This window comes from Meleagris gallopavo, chromosome 11 (assembly GCF_000146605.3).
Source record: "Meleagris gallopavo isolate NT-WF06-2002-E0010 breed Aviagen turkey brand Nicholas breeding stock chromosome 11, Turkey_5.1, whole genome shotgun sequence".
Lineage (NCBI taxonomy): Eukaryota > Metazoa > Chordata > Aves > Galliformes > Phasianidae > Meleagris > Meleagris gallopavo.
The window spans coordinates 3496878-3516132 of record NC_015021.2 but is presented as its reverse complement, the minus strand read 5'-3'; the positions used below and the strand labels follow the sequence as shown (position 1 = coordinate 3516132).

The following is a 19255-nucleotide window of genomic DNA, read 5'->3' as shown; positions in this document are numbered from 1 at the left end:
AGTGCTCAGTGTAGAAAAAGACAAAGGATTCTTCGAGTGAATATTTCTAGTTACAGACAGCATGGGAAGAACAAGATGAACAGCAAGTAATATGGACAAACAACATACATAGGATTTGTAGATTATTCTACGTAAGCTACTATTCTACCATGGGGAAAGATCTCATCCTGTTCATAAAATAGTTGCATGATTTTCTTTTCTGTAAGAATTGAAAAAAGTCTTCAGGGAGAAGTCTATAGATAAGGCTCAAATACAATATCATCATAGTGTCTTAAGAAAAAAAAAAAAAAGAAGAGAAACAAACCACCACATAAACTTCAGCACCTTATGAGAAAAGAGCATCTGTGCAAAATTAAGCTTATGTACAGCTATTTTAATAGCATAAGAACTCTTGAGCTATAGAAGCAAGGCTGAGCAATTACATCTATTACAAGCATCAATACATTGAGCACTAATATAGAGACTTTCAAAACCACATTGTTCCTACTGGCACTACCCATAAATATCTCTCCAGCCCGTATTAAAAATTGTCAACTGAAGAATGAGAGGAAGACATTGGTAATAACAAGTACATAGATCTGCAGACAATAAAATTTACTATTCAAGGAAGAGAATCGAGGAAAAGATGGCTAAGTTTGTATTACAAAGTACAGTCAGACCTCTCCAGACCTGGAAACAGTATAAACACATCATTGCAGCCTTCTATTTAGGCTAATTAGCGCTGCTGAGGAGGAGGGTATGTTTGTAGAGGTGAAGCGCAATGTTAATGCAGTTATGCTGTTTCTGGGACCCACCTCGTTAAGCAATGTGCTATGTAGACACATGCAAAATGATTCTGGGTAATAGCCGTTATTCCTCTTAGGTGTGCCTGTGAACAGAGATGAACTTTCACATTTGATTTTTAACATTTCGTTTTTAAAATCTGAACAAACAAAAACAACCAAAAGTAACTCAAAATGTCAAAGCTCAAAAAGACTGAAATCTTACTTATTTCTGAGTTAAAGGACAACTTAAGATATTTCCAAACATCACATCTGTAAAGTCTTTTCTCAGCTGTTTTCAATTACAAATCTGCCTTCACAGAGTAAGTATATTCACCGCACATTATTTGCTGGTCAAATATTAAATATTGTGTTTGGGGGTGTATTTTTAATAGAGATATTTATGACACTCTGCAGAGCTGTGCACATCATTAGTTTCAGCTGCATCTAGATGTCTATCTATGCAATTGTGCCCATAAATCCCAGAATTAAATACTAAAACAGAAAACACACCCACGAGTACCCAAGCACTCTAATTAATTGTTCTTGCCTTAGGCTCAGTCTGAAGCCCAGTTGCAGATGGCTTCCAAATTTCAATTATTAACAGGAAAAAAAAAACTTTACTTATTAGCCTACCCTATCAGCTTCCCCACATCCCATTAACTACTTACAAGTTGCAGAGCACTGGCAAACTCAAAGCAATGCTGGGGCAAGAACTCCCATGGGAAAAGCAACCCAGAAGATGTGACTACTTCACTCCTGGGATTATGAACACATTTTAACTGCTGCCAAACACAGTCCTTAAAGCAAGGGACAAACTCAGTGCTCTAATTAGTAGGCTATGAAGCCAAAGTACTTTTTTTTTTTTTTTACTTCCCCTCCCCCAGTGCTACAATTAATGCATTTTTTTTATTTTTTATTTTTTTTTTAAAGTCCTGTCCCAGTTTTAAGTAGTAATTTGAGATACTGGAAGTCAAGACAGTACCTCTTCAAAACCTACTTTAGACTGATTGCTAGAAAAAATTTCTACTAAGAAAGGAATTGACCTACATTTTCTACTCCCCCCATAGCTTGGCTCTCTACAGACTGCAGTTCTGTTCAGTATCCTTGGGAATAAGCAAAGCATCTGTCCAGTTTGCATACCTGATCTGGCTTTCAAGAGAAGCAGGAGTTGATATACAGCTTAGCCCTAACACTTTCAGGGGGTAGCAAGGCACCTCCCCATCCAGCGAGCCCTATCTGCCTTGCTCAGCCCTTCCTTCCCACTACAGAGAAGTTTCACATCTTCACATACAATGCAGACAGGCACAAGCAGGGAAAAGGAAGAGATGCTGGAGCTGTGTGAAATGTAGGGTTACTACAGAGGACATGAACTGCAGCTTCGAAGATGACCAAGCGTGCTGTAGTGCAGTTCTATTCCTCCCCTACTTTATATATTTCAGCATAACCCAGAACATCTCTGAGTTCCTGAGAAACACCATTTCTGGTCTCTGTGTTACAGTCATTTATTTGCTTCACTCTTTTTCTCTAATATATGTCAAGCTTCTTCCAATAAGCCAGTAGTCAAAAAGTAAAATGTACTTCTTCCTCCCTCCCTGTGTCTATCAAGTTCTCTTACAAGTCAGCCACTCTTCCTACAGACTAATCCCCTAATACCAAGCAGTGAAGATCTTGAAGGCCCACGATATCCTTCTAAGAACTCCAGTGGAAGTAACTAAAGCATTGATTCACGGCTGCAAGAGGGCAGATCGCAGACAGCTCGCAAATAGGATAGACATCAATAATGGGGATCATTCCAGGGATCTAGTTAAGCTATAAGAAAATTGGTCAGAGACAGTTTCCAACTCCAATTAGATCCACTGAAATTATGTACTGGAAACTAATCTCAGAACTCAAAATTTCAGCTAAAATTACTGATCTACTACTAATGGGAAAAAAAAAGCACATATGCCCACTGTTGAGTATCAGCCTGCTTGCAAAAGCAAAAATCCAAACTCTGAATATAAATATGGGCAAAGAGAAGTAATCTTGCTTACCAATTAAAAGATCATTTGCATAATCACCATCTGGAATTCAAATGTATTTTCTCCCCCTTAGAGAATGGAGAGAACCTTTCCTTCAGAGTGAATATGCCTTCAATGGCTATTAACTGTCTTGCTTTGAGTTAGATCTAGAATGATCTCTACTTACTAAATCAACCCTAAATCAACTCCAAATACGCTCTCAGATGGAACTGTTCTTACCTGATTGCTGGCATTACTGTTAGTCTTCTGTTTCTATTACTTATTCTGAATCTTATCTTTTCTATTAGGCATGGATAAGTTTTTCATAGATGTCAGCAACAATATAGTGGAAAAAGTCATTAGACATCAAAGCATCATCCAAAAGTGCCAAGTCACAAAGTCCAACACAAGTCCTTTTTGCTTCCAGACACAGAATCCAAAGTGTAAGCCTTGATTCCCAGCCTACACTCAGCTCTGAACAATGAGAATGAACTTTCCATAATGTCCATCGTGCAAGAGCTGAAGGATTATTCCACAGGAGACTGCAAGTAAGTTATTTGCTGTAGGAAAGCAGTGAGCATCGTCCCTCTAGATGATAGAGAGGTACTGCTAAGGCAGTCTGTGCCAATTGTACTCTAACACCATACTCAATCTGCATTTCCATTCTGAAAACCAAATTGTTTTACCTCTTCAATTTAGAATTGTCCAAGGCCAAAAGGCCTGTATGTGCTGGCTTCAAAACCCATATTTGGAATTATATCCCTATGACATCAGCTAACCAGGTACATGTAGATTAAATTGCATTTAATAAGCTATATGGTAAACAAATCCATACACATCATGTCACTCCTGCTAGATGAATTACTGTAACGGGCACTTGCAAGAAATCAAGTCAGCTATGCAGTTATTACTCAATAGCTTTGTGAGTAAAATCCAGTTTTACAAGCCTAGTTTAACTCCTATGTATGTGTATGTATATATTTCTCTTTTTCCAATATAAGTGACAAAATTATTTCAATAGCTAAGAATACCTAGGCCTTCTCAAGAGATGAGTTCAACCCAGCACTTCTTGTGTACCCTTCAGATTTAACAGTGTTTCAAAAGAATAGAATTATTTATTTCAAACAAACATTAACCCTCTCATGAGCCTATTAGAAAGAAATCAGATACTAACACTATAGTTGATAAGGTATCTAGTGCATTCATTGCAAGTCCAGTATCCTCAATTAATTCTTCGCCTGAAGTATTTTCATATTCAGTACATTAGCACAGGTTTATTCAGATGCTGTCATTCACAATAACCTTTCTAGTGAAGGAAGCCTCAGCAGTTAAGTTCTCAGAAAGACTGATGTTGCCTCATTGAGATAGCTTGGTATTTTCAAATGCTTTGGAAATTACACTTATTACTTAAAGAGTAATTATTCACATTGCTCTTCACCCACAAATATACATCATATGAATACGAGTCCAGTAAAAGGTAGTTGCAAAGCGCATACAGGTTTTTATATTGGAAAACCTCAACACTGTATAAGAAGCCTGTGTCTTTAGGCTTTACAAATGAAGGGAAAAGTTTGCTGAAGTTCAAACTACTTTGCTCAAAAAAGTATTACACAAAGAGCTGCAGAATCAAGTTTCAAAGCAGATAAGTAGAATTGAAAAAATAAAGCTAGGGACTAAAAATAAGAACTTTTAGCCTTAGTACCAGATACAGAAAAATCAGAATTTATTATAATACAAGTACTGAACACCACAGATCTATATAATGCATTTGGATTTGATCTGGAGCCCAGTTCTGGAACATATGCTAGATTTGATTTAGTGCACATTAAGTAGATGACTGATATAGTTTAGTTCATGTTATTTACAATTGTGAAAGCTTGATGACAAGTAGAAAACAAATTATACAAGTTTATTACACTCTCTCTTTCACTGATACCAGTGAGTGATTATAATGAGAGTTATAATCACTGAAGACTAGGAGAGGTGGACAGACAACTGTGTTGTTGGTTCAGCATCCAGAAACACAGGAGATGTCCCTCATAGTGATGAGGTACATTATGCAGACAGGGTTGTCTGAAGAGTACTGGCATGGCACTAAGCTGGGCTTCCCTCTCCTCAAGTTGATCTACATACTCAACTTTGCAACTCATCAACTCCATCATGGAACACTTTCAATCAGGGCAGCATGCCACAGAAATAAAGAGCCTGAACTGAGCAGATGGCTGTTGATTCTTAGAAGATTATGTGTTCCTGTGTCTGTTGCTCAAGATGCGTTCAAGACTATTTGAATTCACAGAAATTTGGTTTTGCACTGTTCATTAGGCTGCCATAGATGGTCAGCACCTCTCCGTCAGCCAGAAACAGCTTTATTCCACAGTTGTGTTCCATAACTATTTTTTTTCTTCCATAACACTCCCAGTGATCTTGGTTATTTATAATGCTGGGAGGATGTAGAGCACATCATGTGGCTACCTTGAACCCTACTAACAAATCAGCTTGAAAGAAATGCTAATCCTTTCTGGAAACTGCTCACACTAGAAATTTCCAAGGCAAAGAATCCATAAATCAGTGCTTCTCTAAGAACAGAAGTGATTACACAAGATTCCAACTTCATTATTCATAGGAAAACACTTGATGTAAAGATCTACATATTACCAGAATCGAGTTACACTGTTTTAAGAGTAAAGGAAACCTATCAAGGCAATAGTATCTATCCTCTTAAACACTAATTACTCTAGAATACTAACGTCATAAACATCCTGCTTAGAAATTGCACATTTGGGGCAGTGTCTGTGAAAAACTGATCTTAGATATCACAGCTTTTCTTGGGAAGTTTTGCTAATCTTGAGATTCTTTAAATTAGATTTTATTATTATTGTCAATTACAGCCCACTAATACATTTGATCATCTCTTTTGTACTAGAAACAGATATTGCATCTGAGTTTCTAAATGAGCACATTGAGAGTTTTCTGGAAGCTCAAAAAAAAAAAAAAAAAGCTTTTCAGAGGAAATTCATCTTTTGCTTGCCAAGGGGATCTCAGCCTCAGACAGGATTGAGTCGAAGATGCTGATTAGGCAGCTGGCACCAGAAGATCACACAGTGCTTTGCTTCTCCTCCGCTGAGTCTCCCTGGGCAGCCCCTTCAGGCACAGTGAGGAACGTCCGTTGCTCACTGGAGAGCAGGAATCCCAGTTAAAATTCACTTAGTTGTAGTCATTTGATGTAGAAAATAATGGTATTGAACATTCAAAGGTGCATCACAAAAGCAACTATCCATTGTGATGGGCAACACGCATGCAGTAGGAGTGGGTTTCACATATCCCTGGATAGATAGGCTTGGATTTGGCATTACTACAAATCTGATAAACATCATCCAGAAATATTCACCTTTCAATGAACTGATAGGGCCATTCATTTTACAGCCCCATCAAATAACCAGCTGATTTTGCTATATTATCTCCTGAACATTTCTACTCCCCGTCAGAACTGAACATCCCACTGAAATAGATGCACTCAGTAAAATCAGATGCATTGTCTAATGAGTCAGTGCATGGCCCATTACAGCTGAAGCCTTGCTTCTCATTTTGCATTCTGAAATGCAAGGCATTTTGTGATGAATATATTTAAGAATAAAATACACAATCAAATCTGAATCCTGATTCATAGCAATAACGGAAGTATCTTTAATCATTTCTCTCAGTCAATCTGCATATTAAAGGCTCTTTTCAGGGTTTTAACAGCAATAAAAAAAGAAAGCAAGCATATTTCAATACTAAAAAAAGTTCTACCCCTACCCACATGTCAGTCATATGAACAGTCAACACTGTAGAGAGGAAACAAGGTGCAAGCTGCATCCCCCCTCTTCACATCCTGCTTTGCTCGTTCTCCCTAGGAGATTCTGGCACAAACATTTCCTCTTGTCCAAAGAGATATTTCTAGCACCAACTACTTGATAGTAGCCAGACTGAGCTACTCCTTAGGAAAACATTGAGGTCACTACTTAACTGGATCACAGACTGTAATCCATTACTGAAACAAATATTGCAAGTGAACCTGATAAATCAACTCTTTAGCTGGATGCATCCACTCCCTAAGCAGTTGTAGCTCTTTCCAACTTCACTGTATTGACTTTCTGACAAGAGATATCACTGCAGTGAAATCATGATGAAGCAGCAGATAAGAAAGCAAGAGTGCCAGATAAGTAACATGAATTCCTACAACGCCCTAAAAATAACAGTAGCATTCAGGAAACTTATTGCTTCTACAGAGGAAAAAAGTAACTAAAGTACTGCTGGAAACGCACAGCAAAATTTCTCCTTACTTTCTTGTAAAGCAGGCTAGATCACATTACATTCCTGCTAGGACCAAAAGTGTTTCACTGTCCCCAAAAGCTCACTTGCAACGCTATCCCCACTGCATGGGCACAGATGACCATACAGCTCTACAAGGTGGAGAATGTTTTGAAACAACCACATGCTGGAGATGCTTCTATGATGCAGCATAGCTGCAGGTTGCTGCAAGTACCAAGGCATAAAGAGCTCTATACTAGAGTAAGATGCAGTTCTAGGGGGCATCGACAGCAACACTCTGAAGAAAGCCAAACATCCAGGAAAAAGTTAAGGTTGTGTACATGTGCAAAGCTGTAAAGTTATGAAAAGCACAGCAACAACAGCACAGTAGCAAAGCCCTAGGCTGCAGCAAGGGAGGATATGCTCAAATGTGGCAGCCATGGATACAGAAATAAAGGAAAAAATCTTACCCTTAGAAGGCCTCAAGTACACAGGGATCTCCAGCAAGTTACCCTTAGCTCCACTGTGAATCCTTAAAAGAAGCCTGGGTGGATCCTCCACCTCTTCCAGTCACTCAGGTACATTGCATGCACCTGAGCACCCCAGGGTTGGCCTGCCCTCCCTCCCACCAGGTGCTCAATCAGCCCTTCAGGCCATGACTCAGCATCTCTGCTACAACATCTGAAAGCAATTATTGGAGATTTCAACCCCATTTCAGGGAGTGGGAGCATATACTTTATAGACTTCTCAGTTTAACAAAAAGGGGGAAGAGTTATTATGCAAAATGCTTTATTAAAAGAATAAGATGAGAAATCTATACAAAGAGAATATTTGCCTCCTCTACACCTAGCCTCCATTAAAAGCCCAAAGTGAGTTCTGTTCACACCTCAACTCGCAGCCCTCACCTTTAGAAATTTATTTTGATTTGGCTGCCCAATAGGATCTTAGTCTTACACACACAACTGGAATGATCTTCATGTTTGCTCCTCCAACACATCTGTGTGGCCTCCTAATGCAACATCCATTCCATGATGATTTACATCAAAATAGGAAATACTCCTTATCTTTCTAAATTACCTTAGATACAGTTTCTCTCTTTTACTCAAAAGGCTTTTATGCGAGAATTATGTGTCTATGAGTTAAGACTATATTCTAGCTTTAAGGCAATCATATTTTTTACTAAGTATAGTTTTCAAATTAAGAGTAAGTTAAATCAATGGGCTAAAGCAGCCCACGTGCATGATTACCTCCTGCTTCTCCAGCCACTGAGCAATTTCTCATACTTCAACACCTGCCCATGTGCCATACATCCATAAGGCTGCCAGTGCACTGCACTTTTTGTCACATTACAGTTCAATGGATGCAAACAATACATTGCTTTCCCTGAAGTACTAGGGAGTTGAGTTAGAAAGAGTAACAGCTTTGTATAATGAGATATTTAATATTCAAGTGAGAATGATCAGCTCTGAAACTAACATTTTAGACAATGATACGGTCTGTTCTGTCCAGGCACATTATCATCTCCTCACTTCCCCACCAGAGCACCCAGCATAGCCTGGTGTTGCAGGTTGCTACCACACTTGCTCATGGTCAGCCACTGTATATCATTTGGTTATTATGGGATACTCCCTTCTCCCTGTAAGCCTGCCTATTTAAAAGGAAAGCAAAGTATTGATACTGACCCTTAACTGCAGGCACTAACAGCATCTAAAGACAGCATTAGGGAGCCCTCCCCTCTCCTCTGAGCATTTGAAATGTGAGGCAGATAAGAAATAATACTGGGCTTCTTGATTTAGCTTCAGTAACCTCACGCAGAAGAATTGCTGGGAACACTTGAGACAGCACTTCTGTTCTTTAATTAAGAGAATTAACTGAGTCATTTTGAGAGTTTTTAAACACAAACCATTTTAAATGCATCATCTGCCTGCACAGCTAGCTCCTCTTTCTCTCAAGTTATGTTTAGCTTTCTCATTTTTCCTTATTTCACCTTTCCACAGGGTAAAATTCAACAGCTACCCAGAAAGCTGTTACATACTATCCCTACACAAAAACCAAGATCATCCAAGGATCCAGTGCAAGACTGATTTGTGCCCAATTCATTGTTTCAACAAAGAGTAAAAAATTATCAGGACACACATTCACAGTGGTCAGGGCAATCAGTAAGCTATCAGCCAAACGCCCACACACATTCTCAGTGTCTCCCATGTAAACATCAATAAAAGAAAATGAGCCATTATTAGGCAGAGTACCAAGGCCTGAAACCTGTAGTAAGGAAAAAGTCCATCCGTTTCTTGATATGATTTAAGGAACCTGTTTAAGTACACAAGCTCTGCCATAATAAAAACTGGCAACTGGGAAGCATTAAACTTCAAAATAGTCTTTATTTACGTGAAAGTGGCAAAGATAAGTGGCGGGTTACCACTCACAGCAGGGCTTTTACCTCAAATTATTAATTACAGGAGAACTAATTAAGCAGCGAGGAGTCTGATCACCTACAGAGGCTGAATGACAAGTAAGGAGATGAGAGCTCACCTGCACAAGAGGACAGCAATTTCATAGCAGCCGCCTCAGCTAGCAGAGCAAGGGGAGAGGCAGACTTTTAGTAATTTACCTGGGGCAGGAATGCCTTTCCTCTAAACAACTTCACAGCCAGTCTCAATAGGACTTAAAACAGCAAGGAAATGCATGTAGTTTTTCTTTCTTCAGTCAGTACATGTTTGTGTGAGGAACGATTGACTCCAAAGGCTCTCCTTACCTGTAGGACAGTTAGTTCAGCTGCAGCGCATCCCTGAAGAGACGAAGATAAGCAGGAAGACATGAGTGTGTGGTATCAAGTAGGACATGGCAGTGCCACACAACCAGCAGCAGTGTGCTGGTGGATCATGGTGCAAACAGGAGCTCAAAGCTGCACACCCAGAGCCCCAGTCCTGTGCTCCAGCTTCTCAGGCCAGCAGCACCTTCCTGCCATTTCATGGGGCCTGCAGCCAACAGCCCTCAGACATCGCTGTTCCAAAGGGCTCCAGCTCCCAGCAAGCAGAGCTCTTATCATAAAGTCTCCATCCCCTTCAGAACTCACTCAACTACAGCAAGTTCTTATGCCACATTACCTCACATTAACATTGCCACAGTCTGGCTTTCTCCAGCTTCAGCCCCTCAGTTACCAGCCCAAAACAGCACTCTCACAGCACCTGGCACTCCTAAATTCAGATTAGGCTGCACTTCCAGCCACACTCCACCTTCACCCACAAACCTCACCAGATAAGCACCCTATAGCACAGCCATGCTCACCCACCCCACTGCCACAGCACAGTCACTCCAGCTTACCTCTATCTTGGCAAGGCGCCACATGAGCTTCTCCTCATGCAGTTGCTTCTCCTGGTAAGTGCAGGGTTCCATGCATTCATCTTGCTTCTTATTTCTTGTTTCCCCTGTACTCAAGAAACAGCTGTGTCCCAGACAACGCACTTTGAAAGTTTACCACGCCTTCTACAATACACCTGGGCACAGCAGCCTTGCCACCTCCATCCCTTTGGTAGGACACAGCAGCCCACTGCATCCAGACCTCAGGGTGACTCTTAGTCACCGTCCCACCAATTTCCAGCAGTCCAGAGGCTGCAACAAATACCCCCAACCCTTTCTTCTTATAGGGGCCAAATCCTCATCACCCTAAAAACCAATTTCACTCCAGTCAAGAGAAGCACCACCCAACACTTTCCATCTCCAGAGACCTCCCTGAGGAGGACTACCTCCCCCTCCCCTGCTGGGCTGGGCACTCAGCCAGCTGCCACCCATCAGGCCAATGGTGTAGGGCAGCCCTGAAATGAGTGCAGCTGGGCCAGGCCCCTGCACCCAGCAGGACACAGACACACATGGACACAAATAAAAGATGGGGGAAGGGAAGACTTCTGGTTTTGTCCCATTTTCCCAAAAGACTGTTACCTGTTCACGATGCAAAAGGGTTAAACAGCAGGTCTCCTCAATTTCTTCAGGTGGTCCTTCTCCACCTGCATTTGATTTCTAACTAGTACTTCTGTGCCACTGCATACAAAGGTTGAGGTTACTTCTCTGGCACACTACTAGATAAAACATTTCTTTATTAAAGCATCTTAGGTTGCTCAAGGATGTGTGAAATGGGCCCTATCAGGAGGTTTCCTGGTTTAAAGCAACGTAGCAGATCTCTGGACAGTGGCCACGGCATTAAACTTTTATGCTGTATTTTCACCTCTTCTCAGCATGAGAGAATGTGGGATTAGGGACCAGATGTTAAACTCCTACAAAATAAAAGTGCTAAGGTCAGCACTGGCTGTGTCTTCCTCATTCCCACAGCAAAACCGAGGAACACAAATAACTCCTTCCCACAACTTCTACATTACTGCTGTAGCAAAATCTTTCTGTAATGAATACCCTTTATCTCTGCCAGCACTGCTGCTATAAGCTGGAGCTATAGCCAGCAAAGCAGGTGAGAAACACATCACACCTCCTTCAAGGCCCAGCTCTGCTCTGGCAGTCAGAGCTCCATGGGTGAAAGACATCAAGTGTGTCCAGCCACCCCAAGACAGCACTGGTGGAGTCAGACGTATGTATTGCATTTTATGAGGAGAAGAGGGCTAGCAGATATAAGGAGTGTTCTGAGGAGTCAGTCATCAACACACAGACTAAGTTAACAGTTCTAAGAACACCTGCTCGCTGACCAGTTTTAGTCAATGGATCAGATAACGTGAGAATTAAAGGTTCAATATCAGACCAGTACAGCAAGCATGCATAGAAACTACCAGTGGCTAACAATCAAATACTGAAAATGACTCTGGAAGTTATACGAACTCTAACTACGCCCCTTTTCCATCTCACAACTCCTATGATAAAATGTTATGAGACACACACGGCTTGAAACAGATAATTACTGATAATCCTGGCTGGTGGGAGAAGCAACTGTCTGATAGATGGAAAATAAGAAGGTGACAAGGATTTAGCAGACAAGGACGCTTTCTAAGAATTCATGCATTGAAGTCTGAATAAACGTTTAGACAAAAGATCAACAATTCTATTTCTATCTAGACCCAAAACAAATTAGGAAATCAAAAGTATTCAAATAATTATGAAAACTATTCCCATTTAAAATTCATCTTAATATAAATCAGGAAATCTAAAACTGTCAGCAATGGAAGTGAGGAACTCATTCCACACACAGTGATTAATAACAAATGGTTACAGCACACAGCATCAGCACATTTCATCTTATATACTCTAAGTTTTATCCTCTCTGCTTTCAGCATGCAAATGCCTTTGTTCATCCTTGTCTGACCTTGTTTCATTGTATCATTTGCTTCTTTCCATTTTCCTTAACAGTGTCTCTTCCTTCTTAGAGGAAAAAAACAACTCCTGGTGGGCTTTGCTTTGCATTCCTTTCCTTTCCTTTCTTCTAAATGAATTTATTTGCCTCTGCTCTCCTCTTTATCACTCATGGGTAAAAAAAGGGGACATTGCTGGTTGCAGTGTTCTAATTGTAAATTTTTCCACAGATCACTACTTGCTAACTGTTTTGCTGCTGGCCCTTTGAAACAGCTGAGCAGCAGCCAACAAGAAGTTTATGTAACATAATTAGCGACTGGGGGACAGTTGTGCCAAAGCATCGTGGTACACCATCAGGACAGCAATAGATTGCTTAGGGACCACACAGTCTTCCAAGACCCACAAGGATAGAGCCTGGAGTATCCTGGTTTGACCCTGATCTAAGCCAAAGTTTGGACCTGAAACATTCCGAGTCCTCTTCCAATGTGCATTTATGAGTCCAGCATTTTTGGAAGCACCTTGAAATATAGCTTCCACCAACTCCTGCAGGATACTAGCATTCCAATGAAAATGATGTGAAGGCATTCTTGAATGTCCTACTCAAAGCTGACTAATATCTTTAGAACCCTTACAATTATAGCTATAGGGTTCCAGTTAGCAACTTCAGCTCCCACTAATGTCATTAGAAAAAATTTTCTCAGCAGCAGCTACCAGCCTGCCTTACTCAGAGTGCTTTGTTAATAATTTCTCATTTGGAGAGTTCCTCCAATCGGATCTTTATCTTTTTTTCCTAGCAGGAAAGACCCATTTTCATTCAAAACTCCTTGGAATAATGCTATTATATTCAGCCTGTGGTAACCGCAGGATGTCCTGGCTACTTACCAACTTTTATGATAGGAACAAGGAGATGGTAATCTACTGCTCAACCTCAATTCCCTTCCCACCGCCTCATTTATACTAAGAATATTCTTAAGGTAGACAATGAAGTGAGTGCCAAAATCTCACTTGCATCAGTGGACTGGGGAGGTCCCTCCTTGTGATACATAAATCTTTACATGCATTTTATATGTTTTGTGTTTCACTGCGTAGGTAGATGACTCTACAGTCCTAGTTCTCCCATTTGCAAACCCATTTATAAACTATTTTCATACCTTTTGTGGTATTGTGGATGCTGGCTCTTCGTGCATCAAGGGAAGACAGAGCGCCTTAATATTTCACATTGACAATATTTTTGCATTGATCCACATGTTAAACACTCGGTTATGCAGATATATTCTTGTGATCCTTTCCCGCTCTCCTGATGCACAGATGTGAAGAGCCGCAACCACCTCTCCAAAAAATAAACACATGGAAGCTTTCCAACTTGCAAAGTTACAAGTCTGTATTATTTTATAGGCTCTATGCATTCTCTTTGCAGAGCTGATAATTTATGTGAAGAATCATGGAAATCCTGACAGCCAATAGCTCTTATTGGAACATGTTAATTACTTATTTGATACCAGTGATAACGAAGACAGAAAGTAAACCATCTTTTTTCCTGTACATGTACGTATTATAGTGAATATTGCTGAAATACTACATATATTTTTGATTTTTTAATATATGCCCACATTTTCAGTAGATCTTTCTTAGGAACTCTGATACAAAATGCGAACTACGTCCAATGACCATCAGAGCAATTACCAGAGCACTATCAGAGATGGACACAACAAGAGCAGGCAGTCTCACAATTGCTTATAGCTTTCATATTAAATCTGCTTGCTCTATTCACACACATGATTCCAGCAGAGTAATATTTCTCCTGGTATAACACCTTTGATTGAAATGGCACTGGAGTGAGAACAATTGTGATCCATTTGATGAGACCAGGCAGCATTTGCCCAGTATTCCATCTGTTCACGTTAAGCAGCCCCACAAAACACAATTGGTTTTCATTGGTCCAAAGAGACTCATGTCTGCATTTTGAGGGAAGCACAGGAGTAAAACTGAAGTACTGGCTCTAAGATCACCCCTTGCAGAATGCAGCTCATGTGAAACCCCCCTTTGCTTTCAAAGACACTTAAAAACATACTACATAAATTAAAAAGAAATAAAGGAGAAATAAAGAATTAAACCAGACTTCTTCTCATGGCCTAAGGGATGAAAAATACTTGTTTCAGAATTGATTACAGCCAGCAGTAGTTCATCTCTGGAGACCCAAGCTCAATTCGTAACTGAAAAACAAGGTTTGTGGTTTTAAATTAAGGCAGTTTCATTCCTCTCCCCAGTCACAGTGTGAAGTCAAACACCTGATAAAGTACAAAGTGGTCAGAACAAGTACTTCCTCCTTTCGTTAGAAAGGCCCAAAGATACCTCATGCAACCATCTTTTCCTTTATCAGCATTTAGTAAGTTACAACTTGCACACTTCTGCACGTCTTTTTTAAATTGGTTTAGTATTTGGAGGACAGAGGGTTTTCTTGTGCTTTTGTGCATGTAGCAATCATGACCATTAAAAATGCTTCTACGATTTTCTGTATCTGTCAAAAGCAGAAAACAGAACATAGTCAAGTGCTAACCTTTTTGTTCTATCAGAATAACATGCCAAGTCCTAAAAATGGTCTCCATCTCAATTCAGTGCAACTTAGTGCACTCAGCATCTCCTTTATGTTATTGATTCTTCACTAATACAAGCACTATCTCCAGCTTAAGAAGCATGCTGTAATTAAATCAACCAAAAGCAAGCACAGGCATTATTTTTAAGTGTAAGAGTCGAGTGTTATTTAAGTACTCTGACCTCTGCTAGACATCTTCCCAACAACAGGCAGAGATCTTTGGAACCACGTCCATAATCTTTCTCACAGTGTATTTTTCCTCTATCATTTCCTAAATTCAAAACTTTTTTTTTTTTTTAATTCCTCTAATCCTCTTTTCTGAATATACAAAAGTACTAAAAATGGCCTCTTTTAACCGCCAGTTATTAATACTTATTCAATAGAGCAGCATACAGGGCAGGGCTCAGCCTTGCAGCACTGTACAAAGACAGAGTCCCACTCAATTCTCCTGAAGCTTTGCTAAACAAAACTGCAGTCCTTCATTTCAACAAAAGCAGCTTTCCATTACTATGTCCATCCATAAAAACATGCCCAGGTACAGCTGGAATGTGTGCTGGGTAATTCCTTGCTGCAGTGTAGTAGGTGGAGCTCAAATTATGGACCAGATTCAGATGGCATAACTCTACTGACACACCGTTCGTATCATCGAAGTGAAGCAGATGCTTCTAATACAGTGTGAGAAGCACAGCCAGCACTCTTTCAGAATGACAGGAAGCACTTTTTAATATAAAAAAGAGACTTCTAAAAGCTAAGTTAATTGGGATTATCTATTTCATACTCCTAAAAGTCAATTCCTGATCACTCAACCACAAAACTTTTGCAGAGGAGAGCAAGGAATGCTGCACACACACACAAACCCAAATTAAAAGAGCTTATGCTGACAGTGCTGTTGTGTGAAAGCCCCATTTAGAAATTGCATCAAAGTTTCACACTCCAGACAGCAGATCCGATGCCACAGACACAGCACCCACCCCAGCAGGAGCTGAGCTCCCTGTCCCTGCGGGAGCACACGGCTCTGCAGAGGCACTGCAGCCTTCCTGGGTGCTGCTGGCAGCAGAGCTGGGAGCGCTGCGTGGCTGCTGCCACGGAAAGCATGGGCAGTTCATGCAGCAGTAGCAGACAAAAAGCAAGTGACGTGCTCTATTAGCAGATGGGATTTTCAAGCACTATCTCAGGGCACTCCGACTGGGAAAAAAAAGCAGGCTACAGCCCAAACCCAGTCAGTCTGAGACCCACTCGGCAGCAAAGCAGAACACACAGAGTAGTAATAACACAAAGCACCACATCCCACAGGACACTGCACCTTAGCCTGTATTTCGAATACCAAGATAACTATCCCTTCCATTTTTAACGCTTCCACCTGGAATTTGGGAATATGTCCTAACAGGCCAATTATAACATTTCCCATTACCCATATCATTAATGCGTTTAGGCTGACAGTGATGAACTAAGGGAATGAGCGTGTGAATTGGTCATTCAGCAAGGGTATAGGCAATCTTATGCTATGATCTCCTTACTAGTTTATTAGATGTCTACTTCCTCTTCAGAGCAATCCCAGAATTTCATCAAGAATTCAAACAGCACAGCAGCCAGCTATCACCTGTTTAACTTAAAGTTAAATACAGCAAATAGACACTTGACGCATCACTAACAATTGCACACACACACACTTATTGTATCCTATCTGTATAAATTAATTTTCACAAATCCATTTTGCTTTCCCTACCCATACTCACATTCACAGAAAGCACAACACACAGATAATGTAAAACACTTCCTGTAGAAAAGCCTACGGGCTCCTATGAGAATAGTCTGGCAAAATCACTTTTGTTTAAAAACTCAAGTTCCAAAATGAGCCTTCAAAGAGCAACAGAGACCCACCACCAAGATAAAACGTACTCGAGTTGACCACACTTTCCATGTGCAACCATCACATGATCTTTATTAAACCAGGAAATTATAAAAGTAGTAGCAAAACCCCATATTTTTCATCAAGTTTAACAACAGGACAGTCTCTCTCAGCAGAGCTCCCAGACAGAGCCAGACCACCATCTGGCTCCATCGTGGAGCAATGACAACTCACACAAGCGAGCACCTCGCAGCGCTCTGAATGCACGCACTCGGGCGGCTCTGCACAGCTCCATTACAGCCATGAACACACAGCTGCACGCGTTCTCCCTCCTCAGAACAGAAACACAGCCTCGGACACTCAAACAAGGGGGAAAATACAACATTTTATGCATTTTTCTATGCTTCCCTGCTACGCCTGTTACCAATGAACGTCAAGAAATATCTTAAATATCTCACTGCATTGTTAGCACTATATAATATATATAATTTTAATTGTTTTCACACATGCTAATGTTTCCAGTATGATAAATGTCTTTTTAAATCCTGCAGTTTTGTCACACTTCTGTTTGACGGTGACTCCCAGGCATACATATCAAGACAAAAATAAATACTGCTCTGGTGGCAAACACTTCAGAACTCTTAGGACGCTAATACAGTGGCACTTAAAGACTTTTTAAATACAACAACAAAAGACAGTTGTTAAATAGAAGCCTGCTCTGACACAGCTACAGAACCCGCACTGCATCTGTGAGTCCATCCCTGTTTGTGCATGAACAGCTTCCCATCTTCGGACACGTCAATATTACACTCCAGCCCTCTGCCCATAACCTTAAAAAAGCCCTCGGTGCTATTCCAAGCAAGCCTCCCCTCTAGCTGTACATCAGCAACACTGTAATTCCCAAACAATTGAGGTAATTATAAAAATGAATATCATTTATTGTTTGTTACTCTCATGTCTTAACACTTACTTCCATACAAAAGCCTGATTTTCAGCATCGCTTCCCAAGGGCATCTCCTCTCCACCCAGGGAGATATTAATGGACGAGAAATTGTGCCGGAGTTTTTGCTACCACCTTCCAGCCCACACGAACTCCATAAATAAGGTTTTGGTAGGGAGGCTCCCCTGGCATTTTAGAGAAGGGGAAAGGGAGCTTCCACACATTTTCAGTTCCACTTTATTTTCTGTTTTAAATCGCATCTAACCCAATGCAAGTGAAAAGAAAAAAAAAGAAAAAAAAACAACCAAAAATCATCACATTACTACTGCATGTTACCCTTCAGCAGTCTTTGGAGGAACCCAGAACCCTCTCCTGACCCCCACCCTCCCACCAGCCCAGAGGGGCTCAGCTATGCGGCTCTGCCCGCTCACAGCCGCGGCTTCCTGAGCAACGTTCTGCCTAGGTCCTTCACCTCCTCGGGGCTGCCGACCCGCTCGTAGCCCAGCAGGGCCATGGGCTGCTGGCAGTACTCCTCCACCTGCTTGATCTGCTGGAAGCTGAGCGCAGTCCTCCAGGCGCTCAGCGCCTGCGTGGCGTTCCGGGCCGATACCACAAAGGGTTTGGAGGAATAGCCGGGACCGCTGGTCATGTTGAGGGTGAACTTCTCCATCTCCGGGCTGACCGCCAGGTTAACGAAGCCGTACACCTGCCGCAGGGTCTTGATGGGCTCCATCACCAGGTCCTCGTAGCGCACGGCCATGTAGTTACCCCGCAGCCAGTCGGGGGGGTGCAGGGCGGTCTGCAGGGTCTTGGCCATACTGCTACAGATGACCTCCATGGCACCCAGGGCGTGGTAGTCCGAGCCGCCCCCGCCATCCTTCTTCCCGCCCAGCTTGTGGCCGGCGTCGAGGAAGGGCATGCGGTGGATGCGGGGGTCGCGGCTCCTCACTACCTGCAGGCTCTCCCGGATGAGGCCGTGTCGGGATTTGATGCGGGAGCTGGCGACAGCCCGCGGGTCCCGCACCAGGTGGATGACTTTGAGGTCCAGGGTGGGGTCCCGCATGAGCGGGGCGAGGACGGTCAAGTCAAAGACGCGCACGCCCTTGATGACCAGCGTGCGGTACTTGTGGCACTCCTCCTGGAAGCGGCTGAGGCGCTGCGGGGGACACTTCTTGCACACGCGGTCGTCCACCATGCCCACCACCTCCTTGCGGTAGGCCGGGCACAGCGGGGACGAGCAGATCACCTTGTTGGTGGCCGCCCCGAAGATGCCCAGAGTCGTCAGGTTCTTCCCGGCACCCGCCGTGCTGTACAGCTGGAACACGGAGAGGTCGCAGCGGTACAGGGAGCTCAGCATGTCGCGGGCCGCTCCCTGCAGCGAGACGGCGTCCCCGGGGTACAGCTTCTGCCAGACGTGCCACACGGGCTCGTAGAGAAAGAACACCTCGGGGTTCTGGTTGAAGAGCTCCCCGAAGAAGGACGACCCGGAGCGCCAGGTGGTGAACACGTACACCAGCTGCCGCCGCCCGC

General features: G+C 42.1%; 1 protein-coding gene and 1 long non-coding RNA gene across 2 annotated transcripts; both read right to left on the bottom strand.

The window, feature by feature from the left end:
- Window positions 1-1692: 1692 nt before the first annotated feature.
- LOC109369421 lies at window positions 1693-12408 on the bottom strand. Its single transcript, XR_002118429.1, has 3 exons — window positions 10379-12408; window positions 9810-9842; window positions 1693-5937 (listed from the first exon to the last, which is right to left on the bottom strand). It is a non-coding gene; the product is annotated as an uncharacterized LOC109369421 (long non-coding RNA).
- Window positions 12409-16850: 4442 nt separating this feature from the next.
- Window positions 16851-19253, bottom strand: CHST2 (carbohydrate sulfotransferase 2; the record flags this gene model as incomplete). The annotated part of the gene is made up of 1 exon (XM_010716643.3): window positions 16851-19253. A coding segment is annotated over one exon (1101 nt), but the record flags the coding sequence as incomplete, so codon positions are not given.
- Between the last annotated feature and the right edge of the window lie 2 nt (window positions 19254-19255).